Source organism: Pygocentrus nattereri, chromosome 1 (genome assembly GCF_015220715.1).
Source record: "Pygocentrus nattereri isolate fPygNat1 chromosome 1, fPygNat1.pri, whole genome shotgun sequence".
Taxonomy (NCBI): Eukaryota; Metazoa; Chordata; class Actinopteri; order Characiformes; family Serrasalmidae; genus Pygocentrus; species Pygocentrus nattereri.
The window spans coordinates 3,033,005-3,059,883 of record NC_051211.1 but is presented as its reverse complement, the minus strand read 5'-3'; the positions used below and the strand labels follow the sequence as shown (position 1 = coordinate 3,059,883).

At 39.5% G+C, this 26,879-nt stretch overlaps 1 protein-coding gene across 1 annotated transcript; it reads left to right on the top strand.

Moving 5' to 3' along the window:
* The first annotated feature begins 316 nt into the window (after positions 1-316).
* LOC108441739 (NACHT, LRR and PYD domains-containing protein 3-like) lies at positions 317-22,820 on the top strand. The gene is made up of 8 exons (XM_037542533.1): positions 317-366; positions 829-882; positions 3,102-4,886; positions 5,146-5,319; positions 12,941-13,114; positions 15,200-15,373; positions 21,736-21,909; positions 22,182-22,820. The coding sequence occupies exons 1-8, from the start codon at positions 317-319 to the stop codon at positions 22,186-22,188; spliced, it is 2,592 nt and encodes an 863-aa protein (XP_037398430.1). The 3' UTR covers positions 22,189-22,820.
* Positions 22,821-26,879: the final 4,059 nt, after the last annotated feature.

Sequence of the window (26,879 nt, the reverse complement as noted above, 5' to 3'; positions counted from 1 at the left end):
AACACTCAGAGTGAGAGATTTTTGCTTTTATCATAGTAGATCGTTGTGGCTGTTAATGCAGTGAGATAATGTAACATTTTTAGGAATTTGTGTAATTTAACTATATATTTAATTCCATTTAATGGGTTTCAATGTTTAATCCAGAGATGAGCTAGTGATCAGCAGATTATAAGCACCATGATGATTGTTACTTACTTGTGGCAACTAGATTAATTAGCAATTTTACTGGACTTCTTTCATCATTTACAGTCTAATCCAGATAAAGAGATCAGAGTCTCCAGCACCCAGCTGTGAGTCTATGAACAGTGTTACATCGATGGATCTTCCACCAATATTCAAAGATGGACGCCCCTCATCTGGACACAGGTACTAGCGAATCAGAGTTGAGCCATTGTGGACAGAAGAGCTGATTCATCCTTTCCAGTAGAAAAGCTCAGAGCAGTAATATGAACTGGTCACGTCATTCATTTCAAAATGAATATTTCTCAGAATTTACAGTCTTGTTTTCCTGTCAGTGATGCTTTTTAAATTTTCTCTACATTTATTTCTTTACATCATTTATGAAGCAATAATCCCTAAATAGAACCTTTTAAGGACGGTGCATATGTGGAAAATACAGAAGTAGTAAACTGAAAATACAAGCATATGTTTCTTCCACTGTATCAGTAACTGTTTTAAAATATTCCAAAAGGTGGGTCAAGCTGAAGTTATGACTGTGATCTCTGATTTATTTTATACTCAGAATAATTATTTTTGTGAAATTTAACAATGAAGTTCACACCATTCTTTAACGAAAGTATACAGCACGAATAATTTGTGTGTCTACAGTTTCCTGCAGGGGGCCAGAGACAGAACAGAAGAGGAGATTGTCACAGATAAAGAGTAAGAGCACAGACAGCATACAGAAACATCCAGTATGTTGTAAAGACAACTTGTCCTGTTATCTCTGGACAGGGGTGCAACTACATACTTTCTGAGGTGGATGCAAACATATTATCGGCGCCCCCCCCAAAGCCCCGCCCCCCATGCTAAACCCCGCCCCCGCCGTCTATGTGTCCAGATCTCACTTATTCATGCACTTATAAAATACAAGACAAATATTGTACACTTTTATTGTGCTATTTCATCACATATTATAGCAGATGATCATCTCAAATATCACAAACAAAAAACACACTAAAGTAAAAATATGTAACAGCAAATCTGAACAACAGCCTGGACTCTACATAAGATTTTTAACAAGAGTTTTAACTAAATCGTTACCTTTCGTGCTTTTGCACTTGCCCATTTGTCAATACAGCACCTGTGCTTTTAGCTAAAGCTAACCTGAATGTTTACAAGCCTCCCCTTAACAAACTGACATAATGGACCTTATTCACTCCGTGTCTATGTTGAAACGAAAGCGAGGCTGTGGGGTTAATTTCGTTAATTTCAAATTAGACATGTTAACACGACCGTTAAATGCCAAATACAGTCCGGCTGAGCATGCAAGTGTACACTCTTGTAATCAATCAATCAATCAATCAATCAATCAATCAATCAATCAACCTTTATTTTCACTCGGTAATACATTGAGGGTAGCCCTCATTTCTAAAATCAAAATATTTAAGCAGGCAAGCTAAAATAAGGAACTTTATAAACAGAATACAAATTAAATGGTAAGAGCAAAAAACAAGCAATGAGGATTTAATTAAGAAGAAATAAAATAATTCAGAATAAACTGATAAGTGGACAGGCTAAAATGTAACGCAATAAAATAGAGATTAATAATTAGAATAATAAAATATAAGCACAAAGAAAGAGGGTTAAAACACCAAGTTTATATAAAAAAGTAAATTATGGAAATAAAATAAACAGTAAAACAGAAGACAGAATAAATAAAAGGAAGAAATAAATGAAATCAAAAGGTAAAAGGCGAAAAGTATGGAATAAAATAAATAAAAAGGTAAAACAGAAAATTAAATAAATAAAAGGACAAAATAAATAAAAATGTAAAGGAAAACTCAACTAAAACAGTTACAGGCTGAATGTGTCTGAATGTGTCTAGAAACTAAGAGTTTAAGATGATTTAGTGACACCAGCGAGCTGAGCTTTAGACCAGGCTGCCACGGTTAGGATATTAACTAGAATGTTGACTAGCTAGGTTAGCTAGCTAAACAGGCTACTATAAAGAGCTATGGCTTGACTAATGTCACTCGTTTTGAAGTTAAACCTAGAAAATAACCAGTTCAGGGTTAATCAGGTCGTAGCTGGAGAACCAAGTTTAGCTTTAACGTTAGCTTGCTGCCTCACTGCTATCATTCATCTGGCTGGCTGGGTAATATTAATATGGCTAGCCTTAGCTAGCACAGTAACATACATCTTAAACTGAAAAGGCGATCTCTTCTGATTGTGTGAATCTATTCACGGTGAAGTGCGGAATCTTTGGGGAAACTATGGAAGGTTTGACCTCTTATTAGATTCCTTTATTTTTGAATAAGTGCATTTGGGAACGCAGCAGTGAGGCAGCTTTGCTAGAACCCAGTGGTCCAACGCTACTTTTGTACCCTACAGTCTCGTTTTGGTAGACAAAGGTGACGTAGGTGAATAAAGCGTATAAACTGACCAACCTGCTGTCTTTCAACCACTTTGAGAAGCTTTTCTTCATCCCTACAACATCTTTTTCTCTCTCCCTCTTCCGTTCCCTATGAGGCGCGTTCTCAAGCGCCTGTGTTTGGGAGCAAATGACAGGAGGGTAGGGGACGGAGTGGATGGGTGCCTGATTAGTGCTGTGCTGTTTTTTGATGTGTATTATCATACTTGAACAAACAGCTCTTACAGAAAATGCAGACTAGAAATAATTTTCCGGCATCGTTTTGGCGCCCCTCTAGTGCAGCACCCATATGCGCCGCATACACTGCATACCCCCTTTTTGCGCCACTGTCTCTGGATCAATTTTACACTGATGGCACAGAGAGTATATTATTAAGAATACTGTGTTTGGGAATAAAGGAGAATCTAATTTTTAATTTAGGGGAAATATAAATAGCAGCAAAATGATCATCTTAGAAAGCTTATTTAGATTGTACTGATATTTGGTCCTGTGTCTCAACATCTCACAGACATGGCTGTGATTCTGATGCAGTCAAAGTCCAAAAGAACTTCAAATTAAATCTGAAACAGAAGTTTGAGCGTCTGAATGAGGTGATAACAAACCAGGAAACCCCAACACCTCTCAGTGAGATCTACACAGAGCTCTACATCACAGAGGGAGAAAGTGGAGAGGTCAATAATGAACATGAGGTCAGACAGATCGAGGCAGCATCCAGGAGAACAGTAACAGAGGACAAAATAATCAAATGCAATGACATCTTTAAACCCTCATCTGAACAAGACAAACCCATCAGAACTGTGCTGACAAAGGGAGTCGCTGGCATTGGAAAAACAGTCTCTGTGCAGAAGTTCATTCTGGACTGGACTGAAGGGAAAGCAAATCAGGATGTCCACTTCATATTTCCACTTCCTTTCAGAGAACTGAACTTGATGAAGGACCAAAAACTCAGTTTGGTGGATCTTCTTCATACACGGTTTAAGGAGATTAAAGAAATGGAAATATCCAGATCTCACAAAGTTCTGTTCATATTTGATGGTTTGGATGAGTCTCGTTTCACTCTAGATTTTCAAAGCACTGTAAGACTGGGTGATGTCACTCAGTTATCTTCGGTGGAGGTGCTGCTAACCAATCTGATCAAGGGGAATCTGCTTCCCTCCGCTCTCGTCTGGATCACCTCCCGACCTGCAGCAGCTGATCAGATCCCCTCTGAATGTGTGGATCGAGTGACAGAAGTCAGAGGGTTCAGTGACCCACAGAAGGAGGAGTACTTCAGGAAGAGAATCAGTGACCAGAGCCTGACCAAAAGAATCATCAAACACCTGAAGACATCAAGAAGCCTCTATATCATGTGCCACATCCCTGTGTTCTGCTGGATTTCAGCCACTGTTCTAGAGAGAATGCTGGGTGAAGCAGACAGTGGAGAGACCCCCAAAACTCTGACTCAAATGTACACACACTTCCTCATCATTCAGACAAAGATAATGAGAGAAAAGTACACAAAGAACCAGGAGACAGATGAAGAAATCTTTCTCAGACTGGGACAACTGGCTTTTCAGCAGCTGAGGAAAGGAAACCTGATCTTCTATGAGGAAGATCTGAGAGAGTGTGGCATCGATGTCAAAGAAGCATCCGTGTACTCAGGTGTGTGTACACAGATCTTCAGAGAGGAATCTGGGCTGCACCAGACTAAAGTGTACTGCTTTGTTCATCTCAGCATTCAGGAACATCTTGCAGCTCTATATGTGCACCTGACCTTCATGACCCAGAAGAGAAATGTGCTTAATCAGAGTCTGTCCTCTGAACCGAGGGTCTTCATGAGAAAAGAAATTACAATCTCTGATGTACACAAGAGTGCTGTGGATCAGGCCTTACAGAGTAAGAATGGACATCTGGATCTTTTCCTTCGCTTTCTTCTGGGTCTCTCATTGGAGTCCAATCAGAATCTCATACAAGACTTAATGATACAGACAGGAAGTAGCTCCCACAGCAATGAAGAAACAGTTCATTACATCAAGAAGAAGATCAGTGAGAATTCCTCTGCAGAGAAATCCATTAATCTGTTCCACTGTCTGAATGAACTGGATGACCATTCTCTAGTTGAAGAAGTTCAGCAGTACCTGAAGTCTGGCAGACTAAACCAAACAACACTATCTTCTTCACAGTGGTCAGCTTTGGTCTTTGTACTTCTGACATCACGAGAGAATCTGGATGAATTTGTCCTCGAGAAATATAGCACATCAGATGATGGTCTTCTGAAGCTGCTGCCTGTAGTTCATGCATCCAGAAAAGCTAAGTAAGTAATACTGAATAAAACTGACACAATATTAGAAACATAGAGAATGAATCACTGCTTCTTTACTCAAACTTTCATTCATTCAAATACACATGTAAACACAGAAAATCCAACTGCTTTCATACATCCGAACATTTTCTATAGTTTATACATTTTTATCTGCCTGTATTTGATGGGCTGCAGCATGAATAGGTTTTATAAGAAGCTCATATCAGTCAAATTAATGTTAGAATTTTGTGTTTTTTTATTACATCTTCAGTCTTTTAATGTGTCATCTGACAAAGAAAAGCTGTGCAGCTCTGGCCTCAGTGCTCAGCTCAGAGTCCTCCCGTCTGAGAGAGCTGGATCTGACTGATAATGAACTAAGAGATTCAGGAGTGGAGCTGCTCTCTGTTGGACTGGAGAATCCTCTATGTAAACTGAAGAAACTGTGGTAAGATCATCTTTCTTTCACATGTCCCACTCCAGAGAAATATTTATTCTGTGGCATCGTTTTCATGTTTGTTAATAAACTATTTGTTAACACATATTACATAATTATTAAAATATTACAGTCATAGATGTTGATCATTACAAGTGTTAAATTGATCACAGCATTTGTAAGTTTGGATGTTGCAGATGTTTATACATTGGTGCAGGTGCTAATCTAGCTAATCTGCACCAATGTAGATAGTCTTGTCTAACATCAAAACCCAGTGATAAAGAGTAAAACAAGAAACACACACACACACACACACACACACACACTTTTTAAATTGCTTCTTCCTCAGGTTTGTTGGGGGGGGGGGGGGGTGCTGAAGCCTATCCCAGCGGTCATTTGGCGGAAGGCAGGATACACCCTGACTGCATGTCTTTAGACTGAGGGAGGAAAACAGAGAACCTGGAGGAAACCCACACAGACACAGGGAGAACTTGCAAACTCCACATAGAGAGGACCCTGTTCACCTGGCTAGGGAATTGAACTCACGCCCTTCTTGCTGTGAGGCGACAGCGCTACCTGCCACGCTACCATGACACCCAAACAAGAAACAATATACCCTAAAAAAACAACAAAAAAAAAACCAAAGATAAAATAGGGCTTGAAGTGAAAATAAGACACATAACAAAAATAAAATAACCTAAAAAATTAAATGTTAGAAAGTAAAGGTTTATTAATCCTAGAAAAAAAACAATAAATATGTAGAGAGCAGAGTAAACAGTGGTGGTGTCATGCTGATATCATGTATACATTTTTTATTAATTAATGAAGATAGATCAGATTGGCTGTAGTTTATGACGTTAAACTGTTTATAGTGTTTTAACATTTATAGTGTGTTTTGCTCTGGATGCAGCAGCTGAACTAGTCACTGCCTTCAAAGGCTCTTCTCTGTCTCTCTGGACAGCATTTTAGAAGCATCACATTCAGGACCCTCTACAGAACCATCATACACCATGAGCTTCACTGAGCTGTACATGTTTTATCTCTTCACTCACAGTCACTTGTGATACTGCCACACCTCTTGACTGTAAAGGTGGATCAGCTCAGTGTATAAGGGCGACTCTGCAATGTGCAGCAGCTGTTTTCCTGCATCAACACTGTTGTGAAAATTTACTGTGCATGAAGAACAGACGGCTACCTAATGTAGCAACAGCCACATTTGTAATATACACGCTAGCTAGTCCGACCCCTATATATTTAAGCAAAGGAACATGAGAGGGAGGGAGTTATTTTGAAATAACATCACATGTAAAATGTCCTGAGGGTGGAGGGGTTTAATGCCAAATAAAATATGCTAAATGCATGGGGTTCGAGCCAAATCATCCAGTATTTTTCATCTTTCAGGGACATCAGTCCACCTCCAGCTGTTCAGCAGTTTTATTATGTGAATTTAAGTCTTACTGTTTTCTCCCAAAGCCATTTCAGACATGTTTTGTTTATCAGCCTTGTGAGGCATTGGCCGATGATGATTACCTTGAAATGGCCTTATTACACCTAATTAATTGGTTCACCACTAGTTTTATTGTTAGATTTGTTCATTTAAACTCAAAGTAAACCAAATAACCAAACATAACTAAAGAAATAAATAACCATAAAAAGCTTAAAAAATGAAAAATATGATTAAAATATTAAAAATATTTCTCCATGGATCACCACCTTATCATGGTGGAGGGGTTTGCGTGCTTGAATGATCCTAGGAGCTATGCTGTCTGGAGCAAAAGCTCCTGGTAGGGTCTCCCATGGCAAACTGGTCCTAGGTGACAGGCCAGACAAAGTGTGATCCATAATTACCCCTATGAAAACAGAAAAACAGGACTTGTGTGCTCTGCCCGGAACAGGGTTACCAGGGCTCCACCCTGGAGCCAGGCCTGGGGGAGAGGCTCGCCAGCAAGCGTCTGGTGGCCGGGCATTTACTCATGGTGCCCGGCCGGGCCCAGCCCGAAGGAGTTACATGAGTCCCCCCTCCCATCGACCAACCACCAATGGGAGGGGCAGTAGTAGGGGTTCGGTGTTTTGTGGATTGGGCAGTGTCCGAAGGTGTGGGCCTTGGCGTTCTGATCCTCAGTTGCTGAAACTGGCTTTTGGAACTTGGAACGTTACCTCACTGGCGGGGAAGGAGCCTGAGTTGGTGCGCGAGCTCGAGAGATACCGGCTAGATATAGTCGGGCTCACCCCAACACACAGCTTGGGCTCTGGGTCCAATCTCCTTGAGAGGGGCTGGACTTTATTCTTTTCTGGAGTTGCCCATGGTGAGAGGCGGCGGGCAGGTGTGGGCTTTCTCATAGCCCCTCGACTCGGTGCCTGTATGTTGGGGTTTTCTTTGGTGGACGAGAGGGTAGCTTCCCTATGCCTTTGGGTTGGGGAACGGGTCCTGACTGCTGTCTGTGCTTATGCACCGAAAAGCAGTTCAGAGTACCCAGCCTTCTTAGAGTCCTTGGGAAGGGTGCTTGATAGTGCTTCTGCTGGAGATTGTCCTACTGGGGGACTTTAATGCTCACATGGGCAATGACAGTGAGACCTGGATGGGTGTGATTGGGAGGAATGGCCTCTCTGATCTGAACCTGAGTGGTGTTCAGTTTTTGGACTTCTGTGCAAACCACAGTTTGTCCATCACAAACACCATGTTTGAACACAAGGATATCCATAAGTGCACATGGCACCAGGACACCCTAGGTCGCAGTTCAATGATCGACTTTGTATTCGTGTCATCGGACTTGCGGCCATGTGTTTTGGACACTCGGGTAAAGAGAGGAGCTGAGCTGTCAACTGATGGTGAGTTGGGAGACATTGACTCAGAATGGGCCATGTTCCGCTTCTCCATTGTTGAAGTGGCTGACTGTAGCTGTGGCCGCAAGGTAGTTGGTGCCTGTCAGACGTCATTGGGCGGTGGAAGGAATACTTTGAAGACCTTCTCAATCCCACCGACACATTCTCCAGTGAGGAGGCAGAGTCTGGGGACATTGGAATAGGCTTGTCCATTACTGAGGCTGAAGTCACTAAGGTAGTTAAGAAGCTCCTTGGTGGCAAGGCTCCAGGGGTGGATGAGATCCGCCCTAAGTACCTCAAGGCTCTGGATGTTGTGGGGCTGGCTTGGCTGACACGCCTTTTCAACATTGCGTGGACATCGGGGGCAGTGCCACTGGATTGGCAGACTGGGGTGGTGGTGCCTCTTTTTAAAAAAGGGGACCGGAGGGCGTGTTCCAACTACAGGGGTATCACACTCCTCAGCCTCCCTAGTAAGGTCTATGCAGGGGTACTGGAGAAGAGAGTCTGGCTTATAGTCGAACCTCGGATCCAGGAGGAGCAGTGCGGGTTCCACCCTGGTCGTGGAACACTGGACCAACTCTTCACCCTCTCCAGGATTCTGGAGGGTTCATGGGAGTTTGCCCAACCAGTCCACATGTGCTTTGTGGATCTGGAGAAGGCATTCGACTGTGTTCCCCGGGGTATTCTGTGGGAGGTGCTTCGGGAGTAAGGGGTACATTGCTCTTTGCTACGAGCCATTCAGGCCCTGTACAAACAAAGCTGGAGTTTGGTTTGCATAGCCAGCAGTAAGTCAGACTCGTTCCCAGTGAGAGTTGGACTCAGTCAGGGCTGCCCTTTGTCACCGATTTTATTCATAATTTTTATGGATAGAATTTCTAGGCGCAGTCAGGGGATGGAGGGTGTCCAGTTTGGTGACCTCAGGGTCACATCGCTGCTGTTTGCAGATGATGCGGTCCTATTGGGGACATCAGGCCGCGAACTTCAGCTTTCGCTGGATCGGTTTGCAGCCGAGTGTGAAGCGGCTGGGTTGAGAATCAGTATCTCTAAATCCGAGACCATGGTTCTCAGGCGGAAAAGGGCGGAGAGCCCTCTCTGGGTTGGGGATAGGCTCTTGCCTCAAGTGGAGGAGTTCAAGTATCTCGGGGTCTTGTTCACGAGTGATGGTACAAGGGAGCGGGAGATTGACAGGTGGATTGATGCTGGGTCAGCAGTGACGCGGGCTCTTTACCGGTCTGTTGTGGTAAAGAAAGAGCTGAGCCATAAGGCAAGGCTCTCGATTTACCGGTCAATCTACGTTCCCACCCTCACCTATGGTCATGAGCTTTGGGTAATGACCAAAAGAGTAAGATCGCGAATACAAGAAGCCGAAATGAGTTTCCTCCGCAGGGTGTCTGGACTCTCCCTTAGAGATAGGGTGAGAAGTTCGGTCATCCGGGAGGGACTCGCTAGAGGGAGTAGAGCCACTGCTTCTTCATGTTGAGAGGAGCCAGCTGAGGTGGTTCGGGCATCTGGTTAGGATGCCTCCTGGACGCCTCCCTCGGGAGGTGTCACAGGCAAGTCCACCTGTGAGGAGACCCCTGAGATGACCCAGGACACGCTGGTGTGACTATATCGCCCAGCTGGCCTGGGAGCGCCTCGGAATCCCCCTTGGAGAGCTAGTGGAAGTGGCTTGGGAAAGGGAGGTCTGGGCCTCATTGCTTAGAATGCTGACCCCGCAACCCGAACCCCGGAGAAGCGGAATATAATGGATGGATGGATGGATAAAAATATTTGAAGTTCTAGTTTTTAGCAGTTTATTAACTATTGGTAAACAGTTACTAATACCTTTCTAAATACAAAGATATTTGTAAGAAGGCTTAGAAATTATGGTATAAATATGATATGTGTTAATAAGGTTGTCTGTAAATGAATTATTAATTGTTTGTTGACAATTTAGTTGAATTTAAATTAAATTAAATCTTTGAGTTTGCAATGCTATAAATGTTTTTTATGCCACAGGTTAATTAGAAGTATGAACATGATAATTACCTGAATTCATGATAAGAAACATAATAGTAAATTCAAGTAAATAATCCCATTTTACAAACTACGGATGCAATAAACACTGTAATTGTAAAGTAACTTACAAAGCCATTCAGAATAATATGTTTTATTTAATTACAGTACATCATTGTGCTTTTGTGTAGTCTGGGAGTAAATTTGTTTTGTGTCTCCTTTAACCATCATATGCATTGTACATATGGCTTTAGGCCATTTCTAGTAAAGCTATGTGTGATTGACAGACATTGTTTAAAGCTGAGAAATGTCTCCTGCATTTACTTTTCAGTCTTCAGCTCACAGGACCTGCTTTAAATACTCTGTGTTACGATACAAATATAAATGGCACGATCAATATAAACTCTGAACTGGTCTGTTTACAATGAAGAGTGTGATATGAAGATTAAACGTCCACAGAAATAAAGACATAATTGTCTAATAAGATCATTAATATTTGTTAATGATTGCAACAATTGCAACAATTAAGGTATATCTTGAACTGAGAGTGAAGAGTGAAGTGTTAAGTTTTGTATTTTTATATATATATATATATATATATATATATATATATATATATATATAAAATATATAAATAATAAATAAATAAATAAATAAATAAATAAATAAATATATATATATATATATATAATACATTAAAAAAAAAAAAAAAAAAAAATATATATATATATATATATATATATATATATGTTAGCCTGTATAATAATAATAATAATAATAATAATAATAATAATAATAATAACAATGATAATAATGTATTATTATTATTATTATAAAGTCAGTGTTGTTGTGTGTACAGTGTTTACTCACAATTAAGCAGTGTTGGTAGGTCTGATTCTAAGTGGAGTGAATCTGAATTTTTTATTATTTTTATTTTTCTACATCCAATAACAAGTAATTGAAGTCTTCTTTTGTTCATTCATGTAGTGAAGGGATATTTCAGTGTGTAACACAAAGATTTTGTGCGTTTATGAAAAGGGTAACTTAAGGGAAGAAGTCCCCCAGGTTAGGATCCCACCTCTTACTTTCTCCTGATCAAATGATGAGGTCAAACTAATCTCAACACTTTGTTTTTAGAGATTGTTACATTGTTTTGGAAGTGAAATGTAGGGTTTGATGTTTTGGGGCAGGAACTTTCATCAAACATACTGCATTTCACTGGTTTTACTGGATAGCTAGCATTGCTACTAGCTGTAGTGACTTTAGAAACTCTACCTGACCAAACAGGCTGGGAGCGCATTTAACTGTCATACATGGTCTCCTGCTCTCCGGCTTAATAAGCTTATGATTTCTTCCAGAGCTGTTATTAACATTCATAAAAAAAGAACCACTGAATAATCTGTTACATTTGGATTGGTGGTCTGATTAATTATAGGCGGAGTAGGTGAATTATTTTAAAAACACTTTTTGTCATATTCCTGAAACACTCTATACATCCTGACAGCAAACAATAACATGAAGAACTATTGCTCTGTGGAGGAAACAGGACTGTAAAAAACAGGACTGTGGTTGGTTAGTGTAGTGGGTAACACCTCTGCCTTCTATGCTGTAGACTGGGGTTCAATCCCCAACTGTGTAAGCACCCTACACTAAACCAATAAGAGTCCTAGGGCAAGACTCCCAACACCACCTTCACCTACCTGTGTAAAATGATCAAACTGTAAGTCGCTCTGGATAAGAGCATCTGCCAAATGCCATAAATGTAAAAGTAAAAACCCCGTCCAGTCATTTCATTCTGATAGAGAGAAATGATTGGATGATCTACCTGCCTGTCTGTCGACATATGACCTGCCTATGTGTGCTAATTTGTGCATGTAGAGAGTCTGTCACCTAGTGTATTAGGTTCACAAGAATGGCAGAGAAAGTTATACAGGTATCTACACCAGCTTGCACCGCTAAAGAAAGAAAGGAAATAAAGACAGAACTGAAAAAAGGTGGTAATTATCTGGTTTGTTTTGTTTATGGAAGAGTTTATTTTCCTGAATTATGTCACCAATGTAGCTAAATATGTATATATCCGCATATCCACATTAAGTACTAGTCCAATGCTAGTGTTAGCTAAGCTGTAAGTGTAAACTAGCTATCTGTGTTTATCTCGTTTGTAATCCATGTGTATGTTTGACAGTGTCTGCATTGTAGTTTTGAGCAAGTGTCATTTGATGGTACTGTGGCATCGCGATGCAGCGTTGTAGGTAGTTCAGTCTGAAAATGAGAGAAATGTTTATGTCTGGCTGAATTAGCTTCACTTTTATAAGGACAGCTAAAAGTTGAAGTAAAAGGGATGAGCTTTCTCCACAGGGTCGCCGGGTTCTCCCTTAGAGATAGGGTGAGAAGCTTGGTGATTCGGGAGAGGCTCAGAGTAGAGCCGCTGCTCCTCCGCGTTGAGAGAAGCCAGTTGAGGTGGTTCGGGCATCTGGTAAGGATGGCCTCTGAACGCCTCCCTAGGGAGGTATTCCAGATATGTCCGACGGAGAGGAGACCCCGGGGAAGACCCAGGACACATTGGAGGGATTATATCTCTCGACTGTCTTGGGAACACCTCTGTATCCCTCTGGAATAGCTGGAGGAGGTGGCAGGGGACAGGGAGGCCTGGACCTCTTTGCTTAGGCTACTGCCTCCGCGACCCGGACTCAGATAAGCGGTGGAGGATGGATGGATGGATGGACGTTCTACTATTAAAGCTGTGTTTCATGTCTGTAAGTTCCTGCTGAACTGAAATGAAAGAATGAAGAGTGTGTCATTGTTCTCTCTGCAGGTTGATGGATTGTAAATTCAGAGGTGAGGGCTGTGTTTTTCTGGCTTCCGCTCTGAAATCAAACCACTCACACCTGAGAGAGCTGGATCTGTCCCATAATACTTTAGGAGATTCAGGAGTGAAGCTCCTCTCTGCTGGACTGGAGAATCCTCTCTGTAAACTGGAGACATTGTGGTAAGATCATTTCTTTGGCAGTCACTCATGATCTGGTCATCATTAATGCATATTTTTCCAGTTAGACCTATTTTGTTGCTGTCCAAAGGGAAATAAATCTCTAAAATAATAATCTAAGTCATTTTAGTGCATTTCTATTGGTCAATTCATCATGAACTTTCACACGATGTAAACGTGATGTGTTTTAGAAGTTTATCCATATAACTGTACTGTAAATTGTTTACTGTATAGGTTCTGTGCATTTCTGCTTCACTGCAGTTCAAAGTTTCACACTCTGTCCAAAATTTGTTTAATCTTACAAGATATTGAACAGCTTATTAAAGTATTTTATTTGACCCTACACATGCCTTCTTCTGATACCCAAGGCAAGCTACTAACATGAGTTTGGTTATCCATGTATTCAAATAGCTTCATCGATCCCATTATATATACATCTATTAAAAAATCACCTTAATTTTTTGACAGTTTAGTTGAGATTTATAAAATGAATTTTTATGTTTACATGTAGCTGAGCTACAGTATTAAGTACTATAAGGTAAACATACTGAGATTACAAAGAATCTCTATACTGGAGAATCCTCTCTGTAAACTGGAGAAGATCATCTCTGTGAGAGTCACACATAACCTGGTCCTCAGTAAGATGTGTTCTCTATTTGTGAATATTCTCTAAACTCTGTTAGTATATGTAAGTTTAGAATGAAAATTCTAAGATTTGTTCTTTCCTCAGAGAATTTTATTCTCTCATTTTGCTGTTTTTCTTTATCAAATGAAAACTGTGACACAATTACATGAATTCTATGTCATTGTGAGTTCAGTGTTTGGGATCGGTTGTTAGAGCGTACCAGTTAAGAGTGTGAACTCATCTACTCGTAGAAAGATTTTACTGTATTTTTACAATATCAGCATTTTAATGAGAATTTCCCCTTTATGTGACTAATAAATGATTGTCTAATTTTATCTTATCTTATCTTTTATCTTATCTTATCTTATCTTATCTTATCTTATCTTATCTTATCTTACCTGGAAAAAGTTTTATCTTTTTAATTAGTCTTTTCTTTAAACTTCAAAATGGAGTCTATGCTATTTCTTTTCATTTTACCTTCTTTTTCACTTTCACATTTATAATTTATTTTAACTATAACTTTTTCTGCTATTTTTTCCACGTTTAAATTTTACTATTTTATTGTAAAGCACTTTGAACTGCTTCATGTATGAAAAGTGCTCTCTAAATAAAGCAGCAGCAATAAATGGGTAATAATATGGTAATATTATAGTATTAAGATATAATCCCCTACAAATGCTATTTAGTACCTGTTGCTTAATGAAATAAATTAGAAAGTGATGTGGTTAATAAAATGTTAAAAACATTTGGAGGTAAAATATCAGATAATAATAAGATTATTATTATAAAAATTAAGAGGTTGTTGTGCTAAAATGATGTGGTGTTAGAGGTGAAAACCTGTAACTCACTTTTTTCTTTTTTTTATTTACGTATTTAAATGATCAGGCACAGTATGAAGCACAGAGATTGTTTCACATTGTAATTACAATGATGCTAAATTATATTGGAACTGTAATATCAGATATTCAAAATAATGTGAGTAATTGCACTGGAACCCTGACTAAATTATGGAATTATAATCATTGTTATTCTGTTTCTTCTACATGTAGCTCCACATACAGATGCGATTAGGTAAATACACTTAGATTAGACAGAATCGTGGCTGATCACATGTTCCTTTTGTGTCACTTGACAAGAAAATTCTGTTGCTCAGTAATTAGCTCAAACCACACCACATTTGTTTTCATAAAACATTATCATTATCATTATAAATATCATTATTTATCTTATAAATTAATAACAAAACAATTAGCATGTGATTGTAATATTAGTCATAATGTTCATTATAATTATATAATATATATAACTTGTAATATTACTAACATTACATATCTGTAATAAAGTTCTACTAATAAAGCTGTGTTTCATGTCTGCAGTCACAGCTTGTTGATGAAGTTCCTGCTGAACTGATCTGTGTGTTCTGAGCTGAGAGAGTAAAGATTGTGTCATTGTTCTTTCTGCAGGTTGTGGGGTTGTAATATCACAGGTGAAGGCTGTGGTTTTCTGGCTTCAGCTCTGAAATCAAACCCCACACACCTGAGAGAGCTGGATCTGTCTCGAAATAATCTAGGAGATTCAGGAGTGAAGCTGCTCTCTGCTGGACTGGAGAATCCTCTCTGTGAACTGGAGATATTGTGGTAAGATCATTTCTCTGGTAGTCACTCATGATCTAGTCCTCATTAATTTATAAAATCACTGGCCATTTTATTAGGTACTATATAAATACCTTGCTAATAAAAGGTTGGACCTCCTTTTGCCTTCAGAACTGCCTTAATTCTTCGTGGCAGACTTTCAGCAAGGTATTGGAAACATTCCTCAGAGATTTTGTTTGGTTATTTGAGTTCCTGTTGCCTTTCTATCATCTGGAAACAGCCTGCCCATTCTCCTCTGACCTCTCACATCAACAAGGCATTTTCGTCCACACGACCGCTCACTGGATATTTCCTCTTTTTCGGTCCATTCTCTGTAAACCCTAGAGATGGTTGTTTGTGAAAATCCCAGTAGATCAGCAGTTTCTGAAATACTCAGACCAGCCCATCTGGCACCGACAACCACGCCACGTTCAAAGTCCCTTAAACCACCTTCCTTCCCCATTCTGATGCTCGGTCTGCACTTCAGCAAGTTGTCTTGACCACCTCGACATGCCTAAATGCATTGAGTTGCGACCATGTGTTTGACCGATTAACTATTTGTATTAACAAGCAATTGAACCTGTGTGTGTTTGGTAACAAGCAAGTGTACCTAATATAGTGGCCAGTGAGTGTATTTTCCCAGTAAGATATAATTTTTTGCTGTCTGAAAGGACCGGCCGTTTTTGGTCCGTTCATGAAGAGGAACCAGAGAGTGGATCACCTGTCCTGTGGAAAGTCTCAGTCGCAGCAAGAGCACTCGGTGCAGAAAGACAGAACCACTCTCGTAATCAATCAAAGAGTTTATTAAGTCTTCTGCACAAAGAAAGAAGGGCACTCCTTCTTTTATACAAACACGTCCTGCCCTGTTGCATACAAGCAAACAGGGTGGACCCAAATAAGTTGTCTAACAGTCATGAAATGCTAAGCTGACACTCACGGACCACCGGAACTGCCCAAAGGAGGGGGGCTTCTGCTCTGTGTACGATAATCTTACCTACGAAAGAGAACAAATGGTTCTGGACAGAATGTTGTCCCGATAAGAGGAGCAAGTTGTTTGTGCAAAACTGCCAAGGACAGTAGCTATGCTTGCTGCAAAGTCTGCTTAGAGCAGAGTTAGAGCAGAGTTAACCCTTTCACTGTCCAAAGAAAAATCTCCAAAATGACAATCCAAGTCATTTTAGAGCATTGCGATTGGTCCATTCATTGTAAAATTTCACACGATGTAAACATCAGGTGGTGTGTTGAACTGATGTAGTTCTTCCTAACAATGTTTTACCCACTAAAACATGAGAAAACATTTATATATTTGCTAACACTAAGCACGTTACACCAGCTCTGAACAGCTGCTTTTCCCTCACCATCATGAACCAGTTGAAAACAAAAATGCTAACTAACTAATAATTAGCATGCCAGACCAAACTCAACCACAAGAGTCTTGATTCAATTCAATAAACTGTCAATCATCTCAAGACAAATTAGGCTTATAGCTGTACTGAGGACTGTGAGTCATTACAGTCCTACAGATAAAAAATAGAAACTCTGTCTGAACAAACAAACTGGGAGAGCATTTAACTGTCATACATGATCTCCTGCTGTCAGACTTAATAAGCTTATGATTTCTTCCAGGGCTGTTATTAACATTTATAAAAAAGAAACACTGAATAATCTGTTTCCTTTGGATTGGCAGTCTGATTAATTAAAGGCAGACATGGTGATTTATTTAAAAAATATTTTCGTCATATTCCTGAAACACTCTAAACATTCTGACAGCAAACAATAACACACTGATAATAAAAAAAGAAAACTTGCTTTATGGAGGAAATAGGACTGAAATAGGACTGGATTAAAAAGCCTGTTCAATCATTTTATTCTGATTGAGAGAAATGATTGGATGATGTAGCTGCCTGTCTATCGACCAACAACCTGCCTTTATTTTTAAATATTTAATTGGTGCTTTTATCTTGTTTTTTTTTTCTTTTTAACTAGTATTTTATTTTTAAGCACTTTAAGCTGCTGCATGTATGATATGTGCTCTTTAAACATAGTAGTAGCAATAAAGAGAAAATAATATGATAATATTATGGCAATAAGTTTTATTAACCTGACAAATGCATGATATTTTTCTAGTTATTTTTAGAATATAAGTTAAGAATTAAAGTGGTAAATGAAATGGAGTAAAGTGATAATAATAATTGGTTATAAACTAAGAAAAATATTTTCTATAAACATAAAATACAAAAGACATTTTTCCAAAAATGGGAATAAAACAGACCAGACAAACCTTTGCCTTATTTACATTTTGCAGTATATTATTATGTTATTCTTTGTTCAAAAATGCTACAGAGAATAGTCTGAAAAAGAGAATTTATATAATATGCATGTAAAATTAAAATCTCATTATTGATTTTTTCTTGGAGCATTGCTAGCTAAATCAGCTTTAATCCAGATCCAGTAGCTGATCAGATTAGGCTACAGGCTCCGTAGTTGTCCATGTTAGTGATTAGATGATAAAAATTAAACTAACCCTAACAAACTACACCAGTATAAGAAAGTTCACTGATAACCAGCATTGATGGGATCATTATTAAGAAATCAACAGGTAGATTAAGTTTTTTGTATGTATTTTGTCTCATTAACTGTGTGAGTCCTTTCCTGTTCGCTGGGCTTTAGCACAGACAGCCTTTTATAACGGATGTTTAATGTATGCTTCTACAGTGATAAATGATGATAGAGATACAAAAGAGACAAGTAAAGAGAGTGAGAGAGAGAGAGAGATAAATGAAATACTTTAAAATGGATTATCACTGGATTTATTGTAGGTTTGGTTGTTATAAAATTGATTAAATAAAAATGAAACCTACACTATTACCTAAGTTCCAGGATGGTGTCCACCGCGGCAGATGTATTTGTGTGTTCCTCCTGCAACCAACGGGGTGGGAGGTGGGCTACATGCCTGGCTAAAGCCTAGGGCTACACAGCCACCACTGCCTAGCCTGTTGCTAGCAAATGTTCGCTCCCTCGAATACAAGCTGAATGAGCTGAAGACCAGAATAACAACTCAAGTTTTTTAATTCAAGTTTATTTGTATAGTGCTTTTTACAACAATGTAGTCAAAAGCAGCTTCACAGATGTTCGAAAACATACAGTTACAACATATATCCCACAGTGAGCAAGTGAGAGGCAAGGTCCTGAGAGACCACGTGCGAGCAGCGGGACGACAGCACCAGCATCTCAGTTTACTATAATTCCCTGTGTCCATGGACCCCTGGATCTGCTGCCTTTATCTAGGGGGGGACATTAGCTACCAAAAGCTAAACTAAACAAGTGAGTTTTCAGCCTAGTCTTAAAGATTGAGACTGTGTCTGAGTCCCAAACATTTTCTGGAAGATCATTCAGAGTTTGGGGGCTTTATAAGAAAAAGCTCTTCCCCCAGCTGAAACCTTCTGAATTCTGGGGACTATTAATAAGCCAGCACTCTGTGATCTGAGTGGTCGTGATGGCTCGTAAAAGGAAATAAGGTCTTGCAGGTTCTCAGGAGCGAGCCCATGTTGGGCTTTATATGTCAATAAAAGAATTTTATAATCAATACGGAATTTAACAGGCAAGTTAAACAAGTAATAAAGGCATGTACTAGTGTTTCTGCGTCAGGCAGGGATAGGGCATTTCTTATCTGGTCAACGTTGTGAAGATGTAAAAAAGCTGCCTATGTGTTCATCGAAAGATAAATTTGAATCAATTATGACGGCAAGATTTTTTGCTGCTGAGCCAGGTGTAACTGGAAAATCATCAAGATTTAAACTTAATTCTGGTCATTTATTTCTTGCCAGTTTTGGACCCAGAAGGAGCAAGTTACGTAACACTCAGTCTTTCATGTCTTTTACACAGTCCTCTATTTTCTTTAATCTGTATTTGTCATCAGGCTTGGCTGATATGTATAGTTGCATATCGTCTGTGTAACAATGAAAGTTAATGCCATGGTTACTTATATATATACTATACTTATTATACTTATATAATTGTGCCGGTAACATGTATAGTGTAAATTAATGATGGTCCTCAAATAGAGATTTGTGTAATTACAAATATAACTGGAATAACTGGAAGATAAATTGTTTACACTAATAAACTGATAACTTTCTGTGAAGTGAGATTTGAACCACGATAGGGTCCCTGTGATTCCAACCATGTTTCCTAACCTTTCTAGGAGAATATTGTGGTCTATCATATCAAAAGCTGCGCTGAGGTCAAGTAGCACTAACAGGGATACGTAGCTTTGATCAGAAGATGATTAGTTATCTTAACTAGAGCTGTCTCAGTGCTGTGATGTGGCCTAAATGTAGATTGTATTTTTTCATATATGAGGTTCTTGTGTTGATATGACCTAATTTGTTGGGCCACAGCTTTTTCTAAGATCTTTGTTATAAATGGTAAGTTAGAAACAGGCCTGAAATTAGACAAAACGCTAATGTCAAGATTCTTGATCAGGGGTTTGATAACTGCTAGAACTGCTAGTTTAAAAGCTTTGGGTACATGGCCCAGACTAAGGAATGAGTTTACTATAGTTAAAAGAGTGGTTATAATAACTGGCAGTACTTCTTTGAGTAATTTTGATGGAATTGCATCGAGTGTGCAGGTTGTACAATTTGCAGAGGAGATAATCTTTTCTAGCTCCAGCTGTGGGAGTGGGTAAAAAGTTTCCAGCCTTTGTTCTACAACTGTGTTTTGTTTTATATCAGCCACATCAGATGACAGCCAAGTTGGGTTTAATACTGTGGGTTGAATTTGTTATCTAATAATTTCAATTTTATTATTAAAGAAGTCCATAAAAACTTCACTGATGAGAACTGCAGGAATTTGTGGTTCAGTACCTGCCTGATTTGTTGTGATTCCGGAAATCACACTAAACAGAACTACAGGATTATATTTATTGTTATTATCAGCGAGGCAAGATATGCTGAGCGAGCTTTAGTGAGAGCATTTCTATACTCTACAAGGCTGTCCTTCCAGGCAGAGCGGAACAATTCCAGCTTGGTTTGTCACCATTTCCGCTCTAGTTCCCGAACCGTCTGTTTTAAGGCATGGGTTTTATCGTTGTACCATGGGGCGAGCTTTTTCTGCCTTATGCTTTTTATTTTAAGTGTTTGCACATTTTCTAAAGTGGATTGAAAGGTATTTTCTAAATAATCTGTTAGTAAATCTAGCTCCATTTGGTCTGATGTAGTGGAGACTTGGGTTGATAATTCTGGAAGGTTTTCTATGAATTGGGTGGGAAAAGGTTTTATTGAGCGCTTTGTAGAATAGCGACCAGATGTACATATATTATGGCAAAGACATAGCTCATATGAAATTAGGTAATGGTCAGAGATTGCTGAGGTTTGTGGTAAGATATTAAGCCTGTCTATGTTAAGACCCTGTTACATTTTGTGTAATACAGAGTATAGAATTGAAGTAAATGCCTTTTTTAATGGGTCATCTGCCTTCTCAAAATAGATATTAACACATCTCCTACAAATATTACTTTATCACTGCATAAGTTTGCAGCGAAATCACTAAATTCTTTCAAAAATTCAGAGTAGGGCCCTGGTGGTCTGTATATCTTAAATAATGAAAATGCTTTCTTTTTTTGTGACTGGATTTGTAATATGAATGGAAAGAACCTCAAAAGAAGTGAAGATTGTTTCTGACTAATATCTAGAGTATTTTGGTACATTACACATACTCCACCTCCCTTGCCTGATAATCTTGGGCTATGTACGTAATTATAGCCTTCAGGGCTGAATATTCATCTGGTCTAACCCATGTTTCAGTCAGACAGAAAACATCAAATTTATGATCACTTATAATTTCTTTTTTTACGATGACTGCTTTTGAGTTTAGTGATCTTATATTGAGTAATCCAAACTTTAGATCTGACGTGTTGCTGCTATCAACTGAATATGGATTTATGTTGATTAGGTTGTTGAAATGGGCTGATTGAGTTTTTCTATGTTTAAATCTCAATTTAATTCGGGGCAAAGACACAGTCTCAATAAACGCCTTAAGGTGTTTCACAGACGGTCGGTTTATGGTCTGTATGCGGCCTGGTCCCGGCTCTGGATTGTCAGCAGCTGTTTACACTACTCTGCCGACTAACTAAAAAACTATGAACTATGCTGCAAGAAAGTAAGGCAGCACCCTCCGTGGGGTGGACACCATCCCTACCCATAAGACCAGGCTTGCCCTCAAAATGTAACCAATTATCTATAAAGCCCACTTGATTTTCGGAACACCACTTGGACATCCAGCAGTTTAACGCTAATCCATCATCAACAGAAAAATCTACTTTTAGCTTTTTATGTCACATCAGTCTGTCATTGTTCTCTCTGCAGGTTGCTGGATTGTAATATCACTGATGAAGGCTGTGCTGCTCTAACAGCAGCTCTGAAATCAAACCCCTCACACCTGAGAGAGCTAATTCTGTCTAGCAATCACCAGATAATAACAGAACATGAGCAGCTGTTTGACCTTCAGCGTGATGAACATTACAGACTACAATATCTGAGGTGAGTAACAATGATTTCAGATAAATGTGTGTATACACACACACACACACACACACACACACACTGTGGGCTGCTTTCCCAGACAGGGATTAAATCTGATCTTAGACTAAACTGAAATGCCGATAGTGATTAACAGTTTAAAATCTCTGTGAGTAAGCTACATGTAGGAACCTAGCTCTTCATTTTTAAATGAGTAACTTATTTTTTATACTGATTAATTCTATATCTTATTTTTTGTATTGAAAGTTAGTTTTGGTTGTTTCTGTTCTCAGAGTGTGATGATGATGATCACCAAAGAGACAACATCATGAAGACACAAAGTGATTCTGAATGTGTGTGAGGAGCTCCAACAGCAGAGGGAAGAATCTTCTACTCTGTCACACTCGGGTAACAGATGGACCATGTGATACTTTGTCACAGGTCATGATGTTTTGTATGTAGAAACCAGAAGAAATGTTTTTGTTAATCTGTGTTTGTACCAGATGTCACGCCTACTGGCCGTTTCTCCATCCAGAGATCAGCTTCTCCGGAATATTGAGAGGCTGACTCCTCCTACACTCACACACCTGCCTTCAATCTACTCATCAGCAACTCTTTATAAACTGGACTCTCATTCTGCCTCTTTGTGAGGTATTGCCACTCTCTGTGTCACTATTGAGCCATGTTTTGGTCTTTCCTGTTTTTTCTATGATTTTGCTCCAGGGACTTTATTAAAAGACTCTCTGCATTTGCATCTAACCACCCTGTCTGAGTGTTACACCAGTCAAGATCAAGGCTTCCTGTATTTATGGTTTTATTTTTCTACTGTTTCCATGAGAGCACAGTTATATGAAGTGAAGCTCAGTTTAAATCAGAAGCAGTGACCGTGCTACATGCAGTGTGGCTCCTGTGCTAATCAGAGTGACCCTATAAACTGGTCATCTAAGTCTGTTTTGGCTGTTTGTCTCTAGAATTGTGAACAAAATACATTGCTACTTCATTTAAATAAAGTGCTTGATATTTTGTATTCAGTGTTGGTCATCATACAGTCAATTCACCAAAGATTATTTCTTTTTCATACACAATATTAAACACAGATACAGATGTTGCTAACAAACAATAGAAGTCAATAGTCACCCAAATTATTTTTGGAAATCCATCCCAAAACTTCTCTCACCCTGTTCAGTCTACATCCAGCTCTTAAAGGAAACCCAGACTGTTAATGCATGTATATCTCAATGTAGTGTTCATGTCCAGTAATATTGAAATGTTATATTAACCAAATAAAACAAACCTATTTATTATTAAACATAGACAATATCTTTTTACTAGTAAGATGCCATTTTTGTTGCTGCATCAAAAGTTTGCTCTCTCTTCTCCACTGAGTGAGGAACAACAAGTCAGAGATCTCATTTAAATCAAATATTTCTAAATTCTTTTCAACCTATATTCAATTGAATACACTACAAAGATACGATATTTAATGTTCAAACGGATAAACTTTATTCTTTTTTGCAAATATTTACTTGCTTTGAAATTGATGCCTGCAACACGTTCCAAAGAAGTTGGGACAGGGGCGTGTTTACCACTGTGTTACATCACCTTTCCTTTTAACAACACTCAATAAGCGTTTGGGAACTGAGGACACTGATTGTTGAAGCTTTGTAGGTGGAATTCTTTCCCATTCTTGCTTGATGTACAGCTTCAGTTGCTCAGCAGTCTGGGGTCTCCGCTGTCGTATTTTGAGCTTCATAATGCACCACACATTTTCAATGGGAGACGGTCTGGACTGCAGGCAGGCCAGTCTAGTACCCGCACTCTTTTACTACGAAGCAACGCTGTTGTAACACGTGCAGAATGTGGCTTTGCATTGTCTTGCTGAAATAAGCAGGACGTCCCTGAAAAAGACGCTGCTTGGATGGCAGCAGATGTTGCTCCAAAACCTGCATGTACCTTTCAGCATTAATGGGGCCTTCACAGATGTGCAAGTTACCCCTGCCATGGGCACTAACACACCCCCACACCATCAGAGATGCTGGCTTTTGAACTTTGCTCTCATAACAATCCGGACAGTCCTTTTCCTCTTTGGCCCGGAGGACACGACGTCCATGATTTCCAAAAACGGTGTGAAATGTGGACTCGTCAGACCACAGGACACTTTTCCACTCTGTGTCAGTCCATCTCAGATGAGCTCGGGCCCAGAGAAGCCGGCGGCGTTTCTGGGTGGTGTTGATATGTGGGTTTCGCTTTGCATGGTAGAGTTTTAACTTGCACTTGTAGATGGAGCGACGAACTGAGTTCACTGACAGTGGTTTTCCGAAGTGTTCCTGAGCCCATGTGGGAATATCCGTTACAGAATTATGTCGGTTTTTAATGCAGTGCCGCCTGAGGGGTCGAAGGTCACGGGCATTCACTGATGGCTTTCTGCCTTGCCGCTTACTTGCAGAGATTTCTCCAGATTCTCTGAATCTTTTGATGATATTATGGACTGTAGATGATGAAATCCCTAAATTCCTTGCAGTTGCACATTGAGAAACGTTGTTCTTAAACTGTTGGACTATCTGCTCATGCAGTTGTTCACAAAGTGGTGAACCTCGCCCCGTCCCTGCTTGTGAACGACTGAGCCTTTCAGGGATGCTCTCTTTATACCCAGTCATGACACTCACCTGTTTCCAATTAAGCTGTTCACCTGTGGAATGTTCCAAACAGGTGTTTTTTGAGCATCTTTTTTGAGGGTCCTTTGTTGCCCCTGTCCTAACTTCTTTGGAATGTGTTGCAGGCATCAAATTCAAAATGAGTGAATATTTGCGAAAAACAATAAATTTTATCCATTTGAACATTAAATATATCATCTTTGTAGTGTATTCAGTTGAATGTAGGTTGAAAAGCATTTGCAAATTATCGTATTCTGTTTTTATTTATGTTTTACACAACGTCCCCACTGAACATGTACACAGGCGACCTGTCCAGGGTGTATCCTGCCTTCCGCCCATTGACCGCTGGGATAGGCTCCAGCACCCCTCTGCAACCCTGAGGGAGAAGCGGCTTAGAAAATGGATGGATGCGTGGACGAACATGTACAGTATTTTAAGGCATACGAGTCTAACAGTCATGGTCCCTTTAAGGTAGTGCAGACTTGCTAGTGTGGTTTAGACAACAAGCAGGTGTTGTTCTGAATTCTGACTCAACCTGAAGACTCGTGAAGTATGTACGTCACTCATGTGTTATGTGAACGCTAGATTACATTCATAATTTTTGTTGGTTTTTACAAAAATATGAGTTTGAAAATTCAAAGTTAACAGTTCTTTATAAAAAGAAGCAGCAGAAATGATCATAATCAGTAATATGTTTGAGAGCTTTAGTTCATTTTTATAGTTCACAGTAAGTCACACTCTCACACTGACTCATAGAAAGATGGTGAAAAAAGTGTATCACTATCAGTTTCCAGGTCCTTCATTACAGTTCATTCCACTGTAAAATAACACTGGAGGCTTTAATATTCGGACAAGCAGCTCTCTAAAGTTCACAGATCTCTAAAACAGAGAGCAGCACAGACTCAACGTCAGTCTTTCACAGAGTTTCTCTGAGTTTTTGTCGTGAGGTTGAGCAAAACTGGACAATTAAGCAGAGACACACACACACACACACACAAAGCTGAACTGAACTCCTAAAAGGATGGTTCTTTAAGGGTTCTTTAGTCAATACAGTGGTTCTAATTAGAAACATGAACTCTCAGAGAACCATTTGCATGATTAAATGATTCATGTATGATGTAGATATAGAATATTTTTCAGAAATGTTGTATATTGATGTTTTAGTTTCTGGATCTGTTGTTGGTTTCTCTGACCACAAGCTCATTTAATGTGGTCTTGGTTTAGCCCCCCACCCCCCCACCCCCAAATCCTACAAGAAATCTACTATTTCTTTGCGTTATCTTATCTCTGTTCCCATTAACACCTTCTCCAAACTGCTCTAGACCTCTGCTCGTTGTGATCCTACTCAGCTTTCCTCTCCTGAAGAATTTGTCACATGCTACAATAACACTGTCTCTGAAATACTCAATACTCTTGCTCCTCTCAAGACTAGATGTGTTCCTACTGTTCGTACTTCACCATGTTTCACTCCAGAACTCAGAATCATGAGAGTTAAAGTTAGGCGGTCAGAGCGTGTACAAGACAACTGGTCTTTCAGTTAATTTCTCACTTTTTACTGAGCAGGTTTCCATCTATAAAGCTGCATTAAACACTGCACACTCTCGTTCTATTCTGAACTTATAAACTCTGGCAGTCACAGGCCTCAAACTCTCTTTCATACTATAAACGAACTTCTTCAAGCTCCTTCACCACCCACCTTGAACTCCCCTGTCCAGTGTGAAGTATTTTTGGATTTTTTTCTGGATAAAATGAATAAGATCTGCATTTTCCTGCAGCAACCGGCATTTCTTTTTCTCAGGCCTTTGTTTCACTTTCACCTGATAATTGTCTCCCTGTTTTCTCCCCTATGAACTCTTTCACCGTGTCTGAGAGTATTTCCAAATCCTCTACTTGTGCATCTCAACTAGATCCTTGGCTAAAGTTATGGAAAGAGTTGTAGCCTCTCAATTGCATGACTTTCTATCCTTCAATAACCTTTTTGAGCCTTTTCAGTCTGGTTTTCGCACCCTACACAGTACTGAGTCTGCCCTTATTCTTCTTCTTCTTTCGGCTGCTCCCTTTAGGGGTCGCCACAGTGGATCATCTGCCTCCATCTTGCCCTATCCACTGCCTCCTCTACTTTCACACCAACCATCTCCATGTCCACCTTCACTACATCCATAAACCTTCTCTGAGGTCTACCTCTTCTCCTTCTACCTGGCAGCTCCATCTCCAACATTCTTTGCCCAATATATCCACTATTCCTCCTCAACACATGTCCAAACCATCTCAACCTGGCCTCTCTGGCTTTATCTCCAAACTGCTCCACCTTCACTGTCCCTCTGATCTGCTCATTTC

Coding starts and splice junctions, on each gene's coding strand:
- LOC108441739 (XM_037542533.1), top strand. CDS start 317: ATGGATCTTCCACCAATATTCAAAGATGGACGCCCCTCATCTGGACAC. Junction 367..828: donor CGCCCCTCATCTGGACACAG/GTACTAGCGAAT, acceptor GTGTGTCTACAG/TTTCCTGCAGGGGGCCAGAG. Junction 883..3,101: donor GAGATTGTCACAGATAAAGA/GTAAGAGCACAG, acceptor AACATCTCACAG/ACATGGCTGTGATTCTGATG.